At 54.6% G+C, this 16,194-nt stretch overlaps 1 protein-coding gene across 1 annotated transcript in view; it reads right to left on the bottom strand.

Annotated features, from left to right (window-relative positions):
* CHD8 (chromodomain helicase DNA binding protein 8) overlaps window positions 1-16,144 on the bottom strand; it is a 61,790-nt gene extending 45,646 nt beyond the window's left edge. The window contains exons 1-10 of the mRNA XM_064737577.1: window positions 15,442-16,144; window positions 14,699-15,046; window positions 12,077-12,456; window positions 10,227-10,359; window positions 7,316-7,534; window positions 5,479-5,547; window positions 5,301-5,356; window positions 3,843-3,960; window positions 2,743-2,826; window positions 272-409 (exon numbers count right to left, since the gene is read on the bottom strand). Coding sequence (XP_064593647.1) covers window positions 272-409; window positions 2,743-2,826; window positions 3,843-3,960; window positions 5,301-5,356; window positions 5,479-5,547; window positions 7,316-7,534; window positions 10,227-10,359; window positions 12,077-12,456; window positions 14,699-15,046; window positions 15,442-16,080 — 2,184 coding nt within the window. The 5' untranslated portion in view covers window positions 16,081-16,144. The remainder of the gene's footprint in view (window positions 1-271; window positions 410-2,742; window positions 2,827-3,842; window positions 3,961-5,300; window positions 5,357-5,478; window positions 5,548-7,315; window positions 7,535-10,226; window positions 10,360-12,076; window positions 12,457-14,698; window positions 15,047-15,441) is intronic.
* Window positions 16,145-16,194: the final 50 nt, after the last annotated feature.

The following is a 16,194-nucleotide window of genomic DNA, read 5'->3' as shown; positions in this document are numbered from 1 at the left end:
TACAGGTGAGTTACAGGTGAGATTAAAGTGAGAGACAAGTAAAACACAACTAAGATAAGGCACACAGGTGAGGTACAGGTGAGGTAAAGGTGAGTTACAGGTAAAATACAACTGAGATAACTCACACAGGTAAGCCAGGTGAGCCACAGGTGAGCCAGGTGAGACAAGTGAAAGGCTGTGGCTCACCTGCAGTGGGTGTGGCTCACCTGCATACATACAGAGCTCACCTGTATGGCAGTGTAGCACACCTTGAAGGTGGGCGTGGCCTCACCTGTCTCTTGAGCTCGGGGTGCCGCGCCTGGATCCGCTTGAACTCGGCCACCTTGGCCTCGTCCACGTCCTCCTGCAGCTCCCAGGTGCTGTCCTCGTACGGCAACGAGCACCATTTCACCAGGTAATACACCACGGGCTGCACAGGTGAGAGCACACCTGGTCAGGTGAGTGACCATACACCTGTACAGGTGACTGACACAGGTAACCCCTCCTGCAGCTCCCAGGTGCTGTCCTCGTATGGCAATGAGCACCACTTAACCAGGTAATACACCACGGGCTGGGGAGAGACACACCTGTGCAGGTAACACACCTGTACAGGTAACACACCTGTACAGGTAACTGACACAGGTAACCCCTCCTGCAGCTCCCAGGTGCTGTCCTCGTACGGCAAGGAGCACCATTTCACCAGGTAATACACCACGGGCTGCACAGGTGAGACAGGTGAGACAGGTAACACACCTGGGACAGGTAATTCACACCTGTACAGGTAACTGACACAGGTAACCCCTCCTGCAGCTCCCAGGTGCTGTCCTCGTACGGGAGGGAGCACCATTTCACCAGGTAATACACCACGGGCTGGGGAGAGACACACCTGTGCAGGTGAGACACACCTGGGACAGGTAACACACCTGTACAGGTAACTGACCATACACCTGTACAGGTAACCAACCCCTCCTGCAGCTCCCAGGTGCTGTCCTCGTACGGCAGGGAGCACCATTTCACCAGGTAATACACCACGGGCTGGGGAGAGACACACCTGTGCAGGTGAGACACACCTGGGACAGGTAACTGACACCTGGATACACCTGGACAGGTAACTGACAGATAACACACCTGCACAGGTAACTGACACAGGTAACTCACACCTGGACACACCTGGATACACCTGGACACAGCTAACACACCTGCACAGGTAACACACCTGGGCACACCTGGACAGGTAACTGAAAGCTAACACACCCTTGGATATAGGTAACACACCTGGGACAGGTAACTGACACCTGGGTACACCTGGGTCAGGTAACTGAAAGCTAACACACCCTTGGATATAGGTAACACACCTGGGACAGGTAACTGACAGGTAGCACACCTGGACACAGGTGACACACCTGCACAGGTAACTGACAGCTAACACATCTGCACAGGTAACACACCTGGACACACCTGGACAGGTAACTGAAAGCTAACACACCCTTGGATATAGGTAACGCACCTGGGACAGGTAACTGACAGGTAACAGACCCCTGACACACCTGCACAGGTAAAGCACCACAGCAAATCCACCAAAATCCCCAATTTTGGGATTCTACCGTCAAAAGATGCAAGAAAATCCCCAATTTTGGGGTTTTGTGGTGAAAGCCACAAAAATACCAAATTCTGCGGTTCTACCACAAAACCCCTGAAAACCCCCAAATTTCAGGATTTTTAACACCCCAAAATCCTCATTTCCCCGTATTTTGGGATTTTTTCCCAAAATTGGAAAAAATTTTTCCCAAATTTGAGGTTTTCACACCCTGAAATTCAGTGAAAATCCCCAATTTTTGCCTTCCAATACCACGGAATCCAAAACAATCCCCAATTTTGGGGTTTTAACACCCCCAAATCCCCATTTTATTCCCCAATTTTTGATTTTCAACACCCCAAAATCCCCACTTTTCCCAAAATTGAGATTTTACCACCCAAAATCCCCATTTTCCGTATGTTTTTTACTTTCTAACACCCAAAATTCCCATTTTTCCTGCAATTTTTAGTTTCTAATGTCCCCAAATCCCCATTTTTGATTTCTAACACCCAAAATTGCCATTTTTCCCCAAATTTCAGTTTCTAACCCCCCCAATCCCTATTTTTTCCTCAATTTTGGTTCCCCCACCCAAAATCCCCATTTTTTGCCCCATTTTTGATCTCTAACACCCAAAATCCCCATTTTATTCCCCAATTTCAGATTTTAACCCCCAAAATCCCCATTTTTTGCCCCGTTTTATCTCTAACACCCAAAATCCCCATTTTTTGCCCCGTTTTTGTCTCTAACACCCAAAATCCCCATTTTTTGCCCCGTTTTTGTCCCTAACCCCCCCAATCCCCCTTTTTTGCCCCATTTTTGATCTCTAACACCCAAAATCCCCATTTTTTCCCCCATTTTGGTCTCTAACACCCAAAATCCCCATTTTATTACCCAAATTTCAGTTTCTAACACACCCAAAATCCCCATTTTTTACCCCGTTTTGGTCTCTAACACCCAAAATCCCCATTTTTTACCCCATTTTGGTCTCTAACACCCAAAATCCCCATTTTTTCCCCAATTTTGATCTCTAACACCCAAAATCCCCATTTTTTGCCCCATTTCGGTTCTAACCCCCAAAACCCCATTTTTTACCCCATTTTTGTCCCTAACCCCCCAAATCCCCATTTTTTGCCCCATTTTGGTTTTCCCACCCAAAATCCCCATTTTTTGCCCCATTTTGGCCCCACCTCGCCGTTGTCCTTGTCCACGCTGTGGGACTCGTCCAGGATCCGATCGACCTCCACGTAGTCGGGGTTGAACGGCTCCTCGTCCTGAAAATCCCAAAATCCTCATTTTTCACCCCAAATATTCCTCTTCCCTCAATTCCCTGCTTTTCCCCCAAAAAATTCCCTTTTTTTTCCCAAAAAATCCCCAATTTTCCCCCCAAAAAATCCCAATTTTCCACCCCAAAACTTCAGATTTTCCCCCTCAAAAATCTCTTTTTTTCTCCCAAAAATAACCTGGGTTTTCCCCCAAAATCCCTGGTTTTCTTCCCAAAAAAATCCAATTTTTCTCCGCCCAAAAAAACTCCGTTTTGACCCCCAAAACCCTGGAATTTTCCCCCAAAAAATCCCATTTTTCCCCCAAAAATCTTCATTTTTCTGCCCCAAAAACCTCCTATTTTTTGTCATAAAAAGCTCCTAATTTTCTCCCAAAAAACCCTGGTTTTCCCCCCAAAATTGCCCTGGTTTTCTCCCAAAAAAACCCCAATTTTTTACCCAAAAAACCTCAATTTTTCCCCCCAAAAAAGCCTCATTTCTCCCCTCAAAACCCTGCATTTTTTACCAAAAAAAGCCTATTTTTCCTCTAAACCCCCAATTTCTCCCCTAAATACCTAATTTTTTCCACAAAGCCTCATTTTCCCTCTCCAAAAAATCACCATTTTTACCCCCTAAAAACCCCATTTCTCCCCACAAAAAACTTCAAATTTCCCCCCAAAAACCCCCAATTTTTTTCCCAAAAAACCCTCATTCCCCCCAAAAAATATAATTTTTCCTCCTTTAAAAAAACTACTTTTCCGCCCAAAACCCCACTTCCCCCTCCTCCAAAAAACCCAATTTCCACCCCCCAAAAATCCCATTTTTCCCACCAAAAAACCCCATTTTTTCCCCCAAAAAATCTAATTTTTCCCCCCAAAAAAACCCCATTTTTCCCCCCAAAAAACCCCATTTTTCCCCCAAAAAAACCCCATTTTCCCACCAAAAACCCCCATTTTTCCCCCCCAAAAACCCCCGTTTTTTTCCCCCACCCCCCGTTTTTTCCCAAAATCCCGGGGTTTCAGCCCAACCTCGTGGAAGAAATGCCGCATTTGGTTCATTTTGGTCTTGAAGCGTTTCAGTTTCTGGTGGATCCGTTTGTCCTTCTCCAGCTGCGCGATCGTCGCCCACTCACAGTGCAGGTACGAGCTGGGGGCGGGGCCAGCGCCCGGGACAACCAATCAGGGACAGGCACCCAAAAACCGCCCCAAAATCCCCCAAAAATGCCCCAAAAATTACCCCAAAATGGCCCCAAAATGCCCCAACCCCGCCCACTCACAGTGCAGGTACGAGCTGGGGGCGGGGCCAGCGCCCGGGACAGCCAATCAGGGACAGGCACACAAAAACCACCCCAAAATCCCCCCAAAATTACCCCAAAATCCCCCCAAATTACCCCAAAATGCCCCAACCCCGCCCTCTCCCATCGTCGCCCACTCACAGTGCAGGTACGAGCTGGGGACACGCCCACCGGCCGGGACAGCCAATCAGAGACAGGCACACAAAAACCGCCCCAAAATTACCCCAAAATGGCCCAAAATGGCCCCAAAATGCCCCAACCCCGCCCACTCACAGTGCAGGTACGAGCTGGGGGCGGGGCCAGGCACAGCTCAGCCACGCCCACCAGCCGGGACAGCCAATCAGAGAGAGGCACCCCCAAATTGGGCAAAAATCTCCCCAAAATGCCCCAAAATCGCCTCAAAATGACCACGAGTGACCCCGAGTGACCCCAAATGACCATAAATGACCCCAAACTGACCATAAATGACCACAACTGGCCACAAACAGCCCCGAGTGACCACAGATAACCATAAATGACCACAAGTGACCATAATTGACCCTAAGTGACCACAAATGACCACGAGTGACCACAACTGACCACAACTGACCATAAATGACCCCAAACAGCCCCAAATGACCGTAAGTGACCACAAATGACCACGAGTGACCATAAATGACCCCAAAACCACCTCAAACTGACCCCAAATGACCATGAGTGACCACAAATGACCACTAATGACCACAAATGACCCCGAGTGCCCCCAAAGTGACCCCAGAGTGACCACGCGTGCCCCCAAATGACCACAAATGACCCCAAAGTGACCCCAAATGACCCCAAACCACCTCAAACTGACCCCAAATGACCATGAGTGACCCCAAAGTGACCATAAATGACCCTGAGTGACCCCAAGTGCCCCCAAATGACCATAAATGACCACAAATGACCCCGAGTGCCCCCAAAGTGACCCCGGAGTGACCACAACTGACCCCAAACTGACCACAAGTGCCCCCAAAGTGACCCCAAACCACCTCAAACCAACCCCAAATGACCATAAATGACCCCAAACTGACCCCAAATGACCACAAGTGACCATAAATGACCCCAAACCAACCCAAAACTACCTCGAACCAACCCCAAACTGACCCCAAATGACCACAAGTGACCCCGAGTGACCCCAAGTGACCCCAAGTGACCATAAATGACCACTCACTAGTTCTTGTACTTGACGAAGAACTCCTCGGCCTCCACCGACTGACCCGAGGGCAGCTGCGGGCGAGGAAGACGATGATGACGGTGAGGATGAAGGCCAGGGGGTCACCACACCCCCCCCCACGATGGGAGTGACCACAGGAGTGACCACCACGGGAGTGACCACCACGGGCACTGACCTCCTTCTTGACCACGCGCATGGACAGCACCTTGTCCACGATGGCCGCGTCCTCCTCGCTCGGGTTCTCCTGCGCCGCACACAGGGGAGGAGGAGGAGGAGGGTGAGGAGGAAGGCCACGGGGATGGAGGTCATGGGGATGGAGGTGAGGAGGATGATGGGGATGAAGGTCATGGGGATGAAGGCCATGGGATGGGGATGAAGGTCATGGGGATGGAGGAGGAGGAGGGTGATGGGGATGAAGGTCACGGGATGGGGATGGAGGTTGTGGAGATGGAGAAGGTGAAGATGATGGAGATGAAGGCCATGGGATGGGGATGAAGGCCACGAAGATGGAGAAGGTGAGGATGAAGATGATGGGGATGGGACGGGGATGAAGGTCATGGAAATGGAAGACATGATGAAGATGATGGTCATGGGATGGGGATGAAGATCATGGAGATGGAGAAGATGATGGGGATGAAGGTCATGGGGATGGAGGTGAGGATGATGATGGGGATGAAGGTCATGGAGATGGAGAAGGTGAGGATGAAGATGATGGTCATGGGATGGGGATGAAGGTTGTGGAGATGGAGGAGGAGAGGAGGAGGAGGATGGGGATGAAGGTCATGGAGACGGAGAGGGTGATGATGGGGATGAAGGTCATGGGGATGGAGGTGAGGATGATGATGGGGATGAAGGGATGAAGGTCATGGAGATGGAGAAGGTGAGGAAGATAAGGATGAAGATGAGGATGAAGATGAGGATGAGGATGAAGAACTAGGCCACCCACCCCCAAGAACTGCACGGAGGGCAGGGAGATGACCAAGATGGAGAAGAGAAACATGAAGATGAGGATGAAGATGAAGGTGAGGATGATGAAGATGAAGGCCACCCACCACAAAGAACTGCATGGAGGGCAGGGAGATGACCAAGATGAAGAAGATAAGGATGAAGATGAAGACAAGGATGAAAATGAAGATAAGGATGAAGATGAAGGTGAGGATGAAGATGACAATGAAGGGGATGATGATGAGGATGATGACGAAGGCCACCCACCACAAAGAACTGCATGGAGGGCAGGGAGATGACCATGATGGAGAAGATAAGGATGAAGATGAAGATAAGGATGAAGACAAGGATGAAGATGGAGACAAGGATGAGGATGAAGATGAGGAAGATGAGGATGAAGATGAAGGCCACCCACCACCAAGAACTGCATGGAGGGCAGGGAGATGACCAAGATGGAGAAGATATGGATGAAGATGGAGATAAGGATGAAGATGGAGATAAGGACGAAGATGAAGATAAGGATGAAGATGAAGGTGATGAAGGTGAGGATGATGATGATGAAGATGAAGGCCACTCACCACGAAGAACTGCATGGAGGGCAGGGAGATGACCAAGGTGGAGAAGATAAGGATGAAGATGAAGATAAGGATGAAGATGGAGATGAAGGTGAGGATGAAGATGAAGGTGAGGATGAGGATGAAGGTGAGGATGATGAGGATGACGAAGGCCACTCACCACGAAGAACTGCATGGAGGGCAGGGAGATGACCAAGATGCAGAACATAAGGATGAAGATGAAGACAAGGATGAAGTCAAGGATGAAGATGACAATGAAAGTGAGGATGAGAGTGAGGATGAAGATGAAGGTGAGGATGAGGACGAAGGTGAGGATGATGAGGAAGATGAGGAAGAAGAAGGCTACTCACCACGAAGAACTGCATGGAGGGCAGGGAGATGACCAAGATGGAGAAGATAAGGATGAAGATAAGGATGAAGATGAGGATGAAGATGACAATGAAGGTGAGGATGGAGATGAAGGTGAGGATGATGAAGATGAAGGCCACTCACCACGAAGAACTGCATGGAGGGCAGCGCCGCGTCCGCGCCCTCCCCGTCCGCGGTCAGCGGGGTCAGCGCCGGCGGCCGCTCGGGGTCAGCGCTCTCCGGCCGCGGCGCCGCCGGCCCGGTCACGTCCAGCTCCTCGTCCAGCTCCTCGTCGTCCGTCAGCTTGATGTCCAGGTCCTCGGTGTACTTCTTCCTCTTCACCTGCCGGTTCGAGCGGCGCTTCTGCAGACAGATGGACAGATGGACAGTGTGGTGGGACACAGCTTGATGTCCAGGTCCTCGTGTACTTCTTCCTCTTCACCTGGCGGTTCGAGCGGCGCTTCTGCGGACAGATGGACAGATGGACAGGTGAGTTATGGACAGATGGACAGATGGACATGTGAGAGATGGACAGGTAAAACATGGATGGACAGATGGACAGTGTGGTGGGACACAGCTTGATGTCCAGGTCCTCGGTGTACTTCTTCCGCTTCACCTGGCGGTTGGAGCGGCGCTTCTGCGGACAGATGGACAGATGGACAGGTGAGAGATGGACAGATGGACACGTGAGAGATGGACAGATGGACAGATGGACAGTGTGGTGGGACACATCTCCATATCCAGGTCCTCGTGTACTTCTTGCGCTTCACCTGGCGGTTCGAGCGGCGCTTCTGCAGGTGAGAGATGGACACTGAGTTATGGACAGATGGACAAATGGACACTGAGTTATGGACAGGTAAAACATGGATGGACAGATGGACAGTGTGGTGGGACACAGCTTGATGTCCAGGTCCTCGGTGCACTTCTTCCTCTTCACCTGGCGGTTGGACCGGCGCTTCTGCGGACAGATGGACACTGAGTTATGGACAGATGGACAAATGGACATGTGAGACATGGATGGACAGATGGACAGGTTAAACATGGACAGTGTGGTGGGACACAGCTTGATGTCCAGGTCCTCGGTGTACTTCTTGCGCTTCACCTGCCGGTTCGAGCGGCGCTTCTGCAGGTGAGAGATGGACAGATGGACACTGAGTTATGGACAGATGGACACATGGACACGTGAGTTATGGACAGGTAAAACATGGATGGACAGATGGACAGATGGACAGATGGACAGTGTGGTGGGACACAGCTTGATGTCCAGGTCCTCGGTGTACTTCTTGCGCTTCACCTGGCGGTTGGAGCGGCGCTTCTGCGGACAGATGGACAGATGGACACTGAGTTATGGACAGGGAAAACATGGATGGACAGATGGACACATGAATTATGGACAGATGGACAGATGGACAGTGTGGTGGGACACAGCTTGATGTCCAGGTCCTCGGTGCACTTCTTCCTCTTCACCTGCCGGTTGGACCGGCGCTTCTGCGGACAGATGGACAGATGGACAGGTGAGAGATGGACAGATGGACAGATGGACAGATGGACACTGAGATATGGACAGATGGACAGTGTGGTGGGACACAGCTTGATGTCCAGGTCCTCGGTGCACTTCTTCCTCTTCACCTGCCGGTTCGAGCGGCGCTTCTGCAGACAGATGGACAGTGAGAGATGGACAGATGGACAGGTGGACAAGTGAGAGATGGACAGGTAAAACATGGATGGACAGATGGACAGTGTGGTGGGACACAGCTTGATGTCCAGGTCCTTGGTGCACTTCTTGCGCTTCACCTGGCGGTTGGAGCGGCGCTTCTGCGGACAGATGGACACTGAGTTATGGACAGATGGACAGGTGAGAGATGGACAGATGGACAGATGGACAGTGTGGTGGGACACAGCTTGATGTCCAGGTCCTCGGTGTACTTCTTCCTCTTCACCTGGCGGTTGGACCGGCGCTTCTGCGGGGACATGGACAGATGGACACTGAGTTATGGACAGATGGACAGGTGAGAGATTGAGATATGGACAGATGGACAGTGTGGTGGGACACAGCTCCATGTCCAGGTCCTCGGTGCACTTCTTGCGCTTCACCTGCCGGTTGGACCGGCGCTTCTGCAGGTGAGAGATGGACAGATGGACACTGAGTTATGGACAGGGAAAACATGGATGGACAGATGGACAGATGGACAGTGTGGTGGGACACAGTTCGGTGTCCAGGTCCTCGGTGCACTTCTTCCTCTTCACCTGGCGGTTCGAGCGGCGCTTCTGCGGACAGATGGACAAATGGACAGGTAAAACATGGATGGACAGATGGACACATGAGAGATGGACAGATGGACAGTGTGGTGGGACACATCTCCATATCCAGGTCCTCGGTGCGCTTCTTCCTCTTCACCTGGAGGTTGGAGCAACAGGTGAGGGACAGGTGGGACACGGACGGACAGACGGACAGGTGGGACACGGACAGGTGGACAGGTAAAACACGGACAGACGGACGGACAGGTGGGACACAGACGGACGGATGGACAGGTGGGACACGGACAGGTGGACAGGTAAAACACGGACAGACGGACAGGTGGGACACGGACGGACAGACGGACAGGTGGGACACGGACAGGTGGACAGGTCAAACACGGACAGACAGACGGACAGGTGGGACACGGACAGATGGATGGACAGATGGACGGACAGGTGGGACATGGACGGACAGAAAGACAGGTGGGACACGGACAGGTGGACAGGTCAAACACGGACAGACAGACGGACAGGTGACCTCACCTGCCATTGGGGAGAAGCGTTCAGGTGAGCCACGCCCACCTCCGGTGAGCTCACACACCCGGCTGACCACGCCCATCCAGGTGACCACGCCCACCTCCGGTGAGCTCACACACCCAGGTGACCACGCCCATCCAGGTGACCACGCCCACCTCCGGTGAGCTCACACACCCGGCTGACCACACCCATCCAGGTGACCACACCCAGGTGACCTCACCCAGGTGACCTCACATATCCAGGTGACCACGCCCCCCCCCGGGTGGCCACGCCCCCTCACCTGGACTCCGCCCCCTCCGCCGCCCCCGCCGTCGTCGTCCTGGCGCGGGGACGGCGCCGGCAGCGCCTCCGAGTCCGAATTGTCCGAGCTGGCGTTGCGCTTGCGCTTCTTGCTGACCACCGGCGTGATGGTGCTGCGGACAGAGTGACCACTGACCACTGAGTGACCACCGAGTGACCAAAAACACAAAAATCCCCAAAAAAATCCCACCAAAAATGGCCCTAAAATGGCCCTAAAATGGCCCTGAGTGACCACTGAGTGACCAAAAACGCAAAAATCCCCAAAAAAATCCCACAAAAAATGGCCAAAAAATCCCTAAAATGACCCTGAGTGACCACCGAGTGACCAACTGACCAATGAGTGACCAAAAGCACAAAAATCCCCAAAAAAATCCCCAAGAAAATCCCACAAAAAATGGCCCTAAAATGGCCCTGAGTGACCACTCAGTGACCACTGACCACCGAGTGACCAAAAACACAAAAATCCCCAAGAAAATCCCACAAAAAATGGCCCTAAAATGGCCCAAAATGGCCCTGAGTGACCACTCAGTGACCACTGACCACTGAGTGACCAAAAACACAAAAATCCCCAAAAAAATCCCCCCAAAAATGGCCAAAAAATCCCTAAAATGACCCTGAGTGACCACTGAGTGACCACACTGACCCCACCAAGCTTTGATGACCACCAAGACCAAGGTTGACCACAATAAACCCCAAACTTTGATGACCACCAACGCCACGATGACCACCAACCCTTGATGACCACCAACCCTTGATGACCACCAAGCTTTGATGACCACCAAGACTAAATTTTGATGACCACCAACACCATGATGACCACCAACCCTTGATGACCACCAAAGTTTGATGACGACCAAGACCAAACTTTGATGACCACCAACCCTTGATGACCACCAGCACCACGATGACCACCAACGCCACGATGACCACCAACCCTTGATGACCACCGGCCCCTGATGACCCCAAAGTTTGATGACAACCAAGACCAAACTTTGATGACCACCAGCCCTTGATGACCACCAAGCCCAAACTTTGATGACCACCAACCCTTGATGACCACCAACGCCACGATGACCACCAACCCTTGATGACCACCAACCCTTGATGACCACCAACCCTTGATGACCACCAGCACCACGATGACCACCAAGCCCAAATTTTGATGACCACCAAGACCAAGGTTGACCATGATGGAAACCAAGTTTTGATGACCACCAACGCCACGATGACCACCACCAACCCTTGATGACCACCAACCCTTGATGACCACCAGCACCATGATGACCACCAAGCCCAAAGTTTGATGACCACCAAACCCAAATTTTGATGACCACCAAGACCAAGGTCGACCATGATGGACACCAAGTTTTGATGACCACCAACCCTTGATGACCACCAACCCTTGATAGACACCAATACCATGATGGACGCCAAGCTTTGATGACCACCAACCCTTGATGACCACCGACCCCTGATGACCACCAACCCTTGATGAACACCAGCACCACGATGACCACCAACACCACGATGACCACCAAGCTCAGATGACCACCAGCACCATGATGACCACCAGCACCACGATGACCACCAGCACCACGATGACCACCAACCCTTGATGACCACCAACCCTTGATGACCACCACCAACCCATGATGACCACCAAACTCTGATGACCACCAACACCATGATGACCACCAACCCCTGATGACCACCAACCCTTGATGACCACCCAACTTCGATGACCACCAAATCCAAACTTTGATGACCACCAAGCCCAAGGTCTCCCACGATGACCACCAACCCCAGATGACCACCCCAGCCGTCCCTCACCTGGCCTTGGCCCTGGCCTTGCTGCGGCCCTGCCCCTTGCCCCTCCGCGGCCGCTCCTCCTTGGCGGCCGGCCGCTCCTTGCGCCGGCGCTTGCGGTCACTCTCGTCGTCCGGCCGGACGCTGGGCAGCTCGTCCTCGTTGAGCACGCGCGGGATGTTCTGCTCGCCGCGGGCGCGGGCGCGCGCGATGGCCTCGGCCACGATCCGGTTCGCCTTCTCCTGCTTCTTCTGGTGCTCCAGCCGACGGCTCTCGTCCGAGGCGCCGCCTCCGGCCACGCGGGGGGACGGCGTGGGGGTAGCGGTCAGTGTGGTCATCTCGGAGCCGCTCAGCACCTTGACCACCGAGAGGCCGGCGGAGGTGGGGCTGGAGGAGGAGCCGGCCTGGGGGGGAAGGGCAGGGGTCAGCGGTCAGCGAGGTCATGGTGGAGTGACCACCGGGTTGAGGTCGTGGTCAGTGAGGCCATGGTTGAGTGACCACCACATTGAGATGATGACCAACAGGACCATGGTTGGGTGGTGGTCAGTCAGACCATGGCTAAGTGACCACCAGGTCAAGATCGTGGTCAGTGAGGCCATGGTCAAGCCGTGGTCAGTGACACCATGGTCAAGTGACCACCACACTGAGATGGTGACCAGCAAGGCCATGATTGAGTGGTGGTCAGTCAGACCATGGCTGAGTGACCACCAGGTCGAGATCGTGGTCAGTGAGGCCATGGTCAAGCCGTGGTCAGTTAAGCCATGGTTGAGTGACCACCCCAATGAGACAGTGACCAACAAGGCCATGGTTGGGTGGTGGTCAGTTGGGCGACCACCATGTTGAGATGGTGACCAACAAGGCCATGACTGAGTGACCACCACAATGGGACTGTGGTCAGTGAGGCCATGGTCAAGTGACCACCACACTGAAATGGTGACCAGCATGGCCATGGTTGAGTGACCATCACAATGAGATGGTGACCAGCAGGACCATGGTTGGGTGGTGGTCAGTCAGACCATGGCTGAGTGACCACCAGGTCGAGATCGTGGTCAGTGAGGCCATGGTTGAGTGACCACCACACTGAGATGGTGACCAGCAAGGCCATGGTTGGGTGGTGGTCAGTCAGACCATGGCTGAATGACCACCGGGTTGAGGTCGTGGTCAGTGAGGCCATGGTCAAGCTGTGGTCAGTTAGACCATGGTTAAGTGACCACCACACTGAAATGGTGACCAGCAAGCCCATGGCTGAGTGACCACCACAATGACACAATGACCACCGAGGCCATGGTTGGGTGGTGGTCAGTCAGACCATGGCTAAGTGACCACCAGGTTGAGATGATGACCAACAGGACCATGGTTGAGTGACCACCACAATAAGACTGTGGTCAATGAGGCCATGGTTGAGTGACCACCACATTGAGATGGTGACCAACAAGGCCATGACTGAGTGACCACCACAATGGGACTGTGGTCAGTGAGGCCATGGTTAAGTGACCACCACACTGAAACGGTGACCAGCAAGGCCATGGTTGGGTGGTGGTCAGTCAGACCATGGCTGAGTGACCACCACGTTGAGATGGTGACCACTACTCCCAAACTCAACTGACCATCACCCCTGGGTCTGAGTGACCCTCCCCAGCCCAACTGACCACTCCAACCCCACACTGACCACTCCCAAATTTAACTGACCGCTCCCAAGTTTAACTGACCACTCCCAAATCTAACTGACCACTCCCAAATTTAACTGACCACCACCCCTGGGTGTGAGTGACCCTCCCCAGCCCAACTGACCGCTCCCAAATTTAACTGACCATCACCCCTGTGTCTGAGTGACCACTCCCAAATTTAACTGACCGCTCCCAAGTTTAACTGACCACTCCCAAGTTTAACTGACCATCACCCCTGGGTCTGAGTGACCCTCCCCAGCCCAACTGACCACTCCCAAATTTAACTGACCACCACCCCTGGGTCTGAGTGACCCTCCCCAGCCCAACTGACCACTCCCACCCCAAAGTGACCACTCCCAAATTTAACTGACCACTCCCAAATTTAACTGACCACCACCCCTGTGTCTGAGTGACCCTCCCCAGCCCAACTGACCACTCCCAAATTTAACTGACCACCACCCCTGGGTCTGAGTAACCCTCCCCAGCCCGAGTGACCACTGCCACACCGACGCTGACCGCTCCCAAGTTTAACTGACCACCACCCCTGGGTCTGAGTGACCCTCCCCGGCCCAACTGACCACTCCCACGCCCAAGCTGACCACTCCCAAATTTAACTGACCACTCCCAAATTTAACTGACCACCACCCCTGGGTGTGAGTGACCCTCCCCAGCCCAACTGACCGCTCCCAAATTTAACTGACCACTCCCAAATTTAACTGACCACCACCCCTGGGTCTGAGTGACCCTCCCCAGCCCAACTGACCACTCCCAAATTTAACTGACCACCACCCCAGGGTGTGAGTGACCCTCCCCAGCCCGAGTGACCACTCCCAAATTTAACTGACCACCACCCCAGGGTGTGAGTGACCCTCCCCAGCCCGAGTGACCGCTCCCAAGTTTAACTGACCACCACCCCAGGGTGTGAGTGACCCTCCCCAGCCCAACTGACCACTGCCACGCCCACGCTGACCGCACTCACCTGCGGCTGCAGCACCACCTTGAGCGGCACCGTCAGCCTCTGCCCGGCCCCGCCCACCACCTGCGGCACCTGGGCCACGCCCACCGGCCCCGCCCCCGGCTGCAGCAGCTGCAGCTTCTGTCCGGCGCCGGGCTGTCCGGCCGCGGCCGGAGGCTGCACCTGCAGCTGGATGGTCACCACCTTGGCCGGGCCGGCGCCGGGCGCGGCCTTGGGCGTGGCGCCGGGCGTGGCCGCGGCCCCGCCCTGGAGGAGGAGCTTGCCGGGCAGGGTGCCCAGGACGACGTGGCGCTGGCCGGGCGTGGCACCGGGGGTCTGCTGGAGCACCAGGGTGATGCGCTTGGACTCGCCCTAGGACACATGGACAGATGGACACTGGTCAGTCAATGGTCAGTGTGAATGGTCAGTGGTCAGTGTCAGTGTGAACGGTCAGTGGTCAGAAAGTGGTCAGTGTGAGGATGGACACTGGTCAGTGGTTAGTCAGTGGTCAGTGTGAATGGTCACTATGAGTGGTCAGTGGTCAGTGTCAGTGGTAACTCAGTGGTCAACGACCAGTGTGAACGGTCACTATGAGTGGTCAGTGTCAGGGGTCACTCAGGGGTCAGGGGTCAGTGAGAAGACATCGTTAAACCTCACCTGGCCACGCCCAACTCCCAGGCCCCGCCCCAGCCGTGACTCCACCCCAAAGGTGTTTCAGGGGCGTGGCCCAAGCTCTGACCCCGCCCCCCAGGCCCCGCCCCTCTCACCTGTGCGGGCCCCAGGCTCCCCAGGTGTTTCAGGGGCGTGGCCCCAGCCGTGACTCCGCCCCCCGCTGACGTCGCCGCCTTCAGGGGCTGCAGCAGCAGCTGCTTCACCTGCCTGGCCCCGCCCCCTGCCGCCGAGGCCACGCCTCCTGCTGCTGACGAAGCCACGCCCCCTCCTGCCGCAGCCACGCCCCCCGCCCGCACGGTGGGCGGGGCCAACACCTTGGCCAAGGTGACTTTCCCGCCATTGGGCGTGGCCGCGGGGGCGGGGCCTCCCCCTGCCCCGGCGGGGGGCGGGGCTTTGAGGATGACGATTTTGGGCGGGGCCTGGGTGGGCGGGGCCGCGGGGGGCGGGGCGGACACGCCCATGAAGGGATTGCCCTGACTCAGCACTTCCGGCTCGGGCTGGGCGGGGTTTTGGGGCAGATTTTGGGGCAAATCCGGGGGGTTTTGGGGCAGATTTGGGGGCGGGTCCAGCGCCCCCGAGAGCCCCAAGGCCTCGGCCAATGGGTCGGCAGGGGGCGGGGCCGCCGAGGAGGGAGGGGGCGGGGCCGGGGGCGGGGCCACGAGCTCCTCGGGGGGGAGGGGGTCGAGGCCGAACAGGTTGGGGTCGTCAAAGAGGTCCATGATGGGGTCGGCCATCTTGGGGGGCGGGGCCTGCGGGATGCAAATCGGGGGAGGGGGGCGGGGACTCCGGGGGGTGGGAAATTTGGGGGAAAAAATCGGAAATTTGGGGGAAAAATCGGGAATTTGGGG

The sequence above is a fragment of the Zonotrichia leucophrys genome, unplaced genomic scaffold (assembly GCF_028769735.1).
Source record: "Zonotrichia leucophrys gambelii isolate GWCS_2022_RI unplaced genomic scaffold, RI_Zleu_2.0 Scaffold_85_192490, whole genome shotgun sequence".
Lineage (NCBI taxonomy): Eukaryota > Metazoa > Chordata > Aves > Passeriformes > Passerellidae > Zonotrichia > Zonotrichia leucophrys.
The sequence above is the reverse complement of the archived record's forward strand: the minus strand, read 5'-3'. Positions and strand labels throughout refer to the sequence as shown.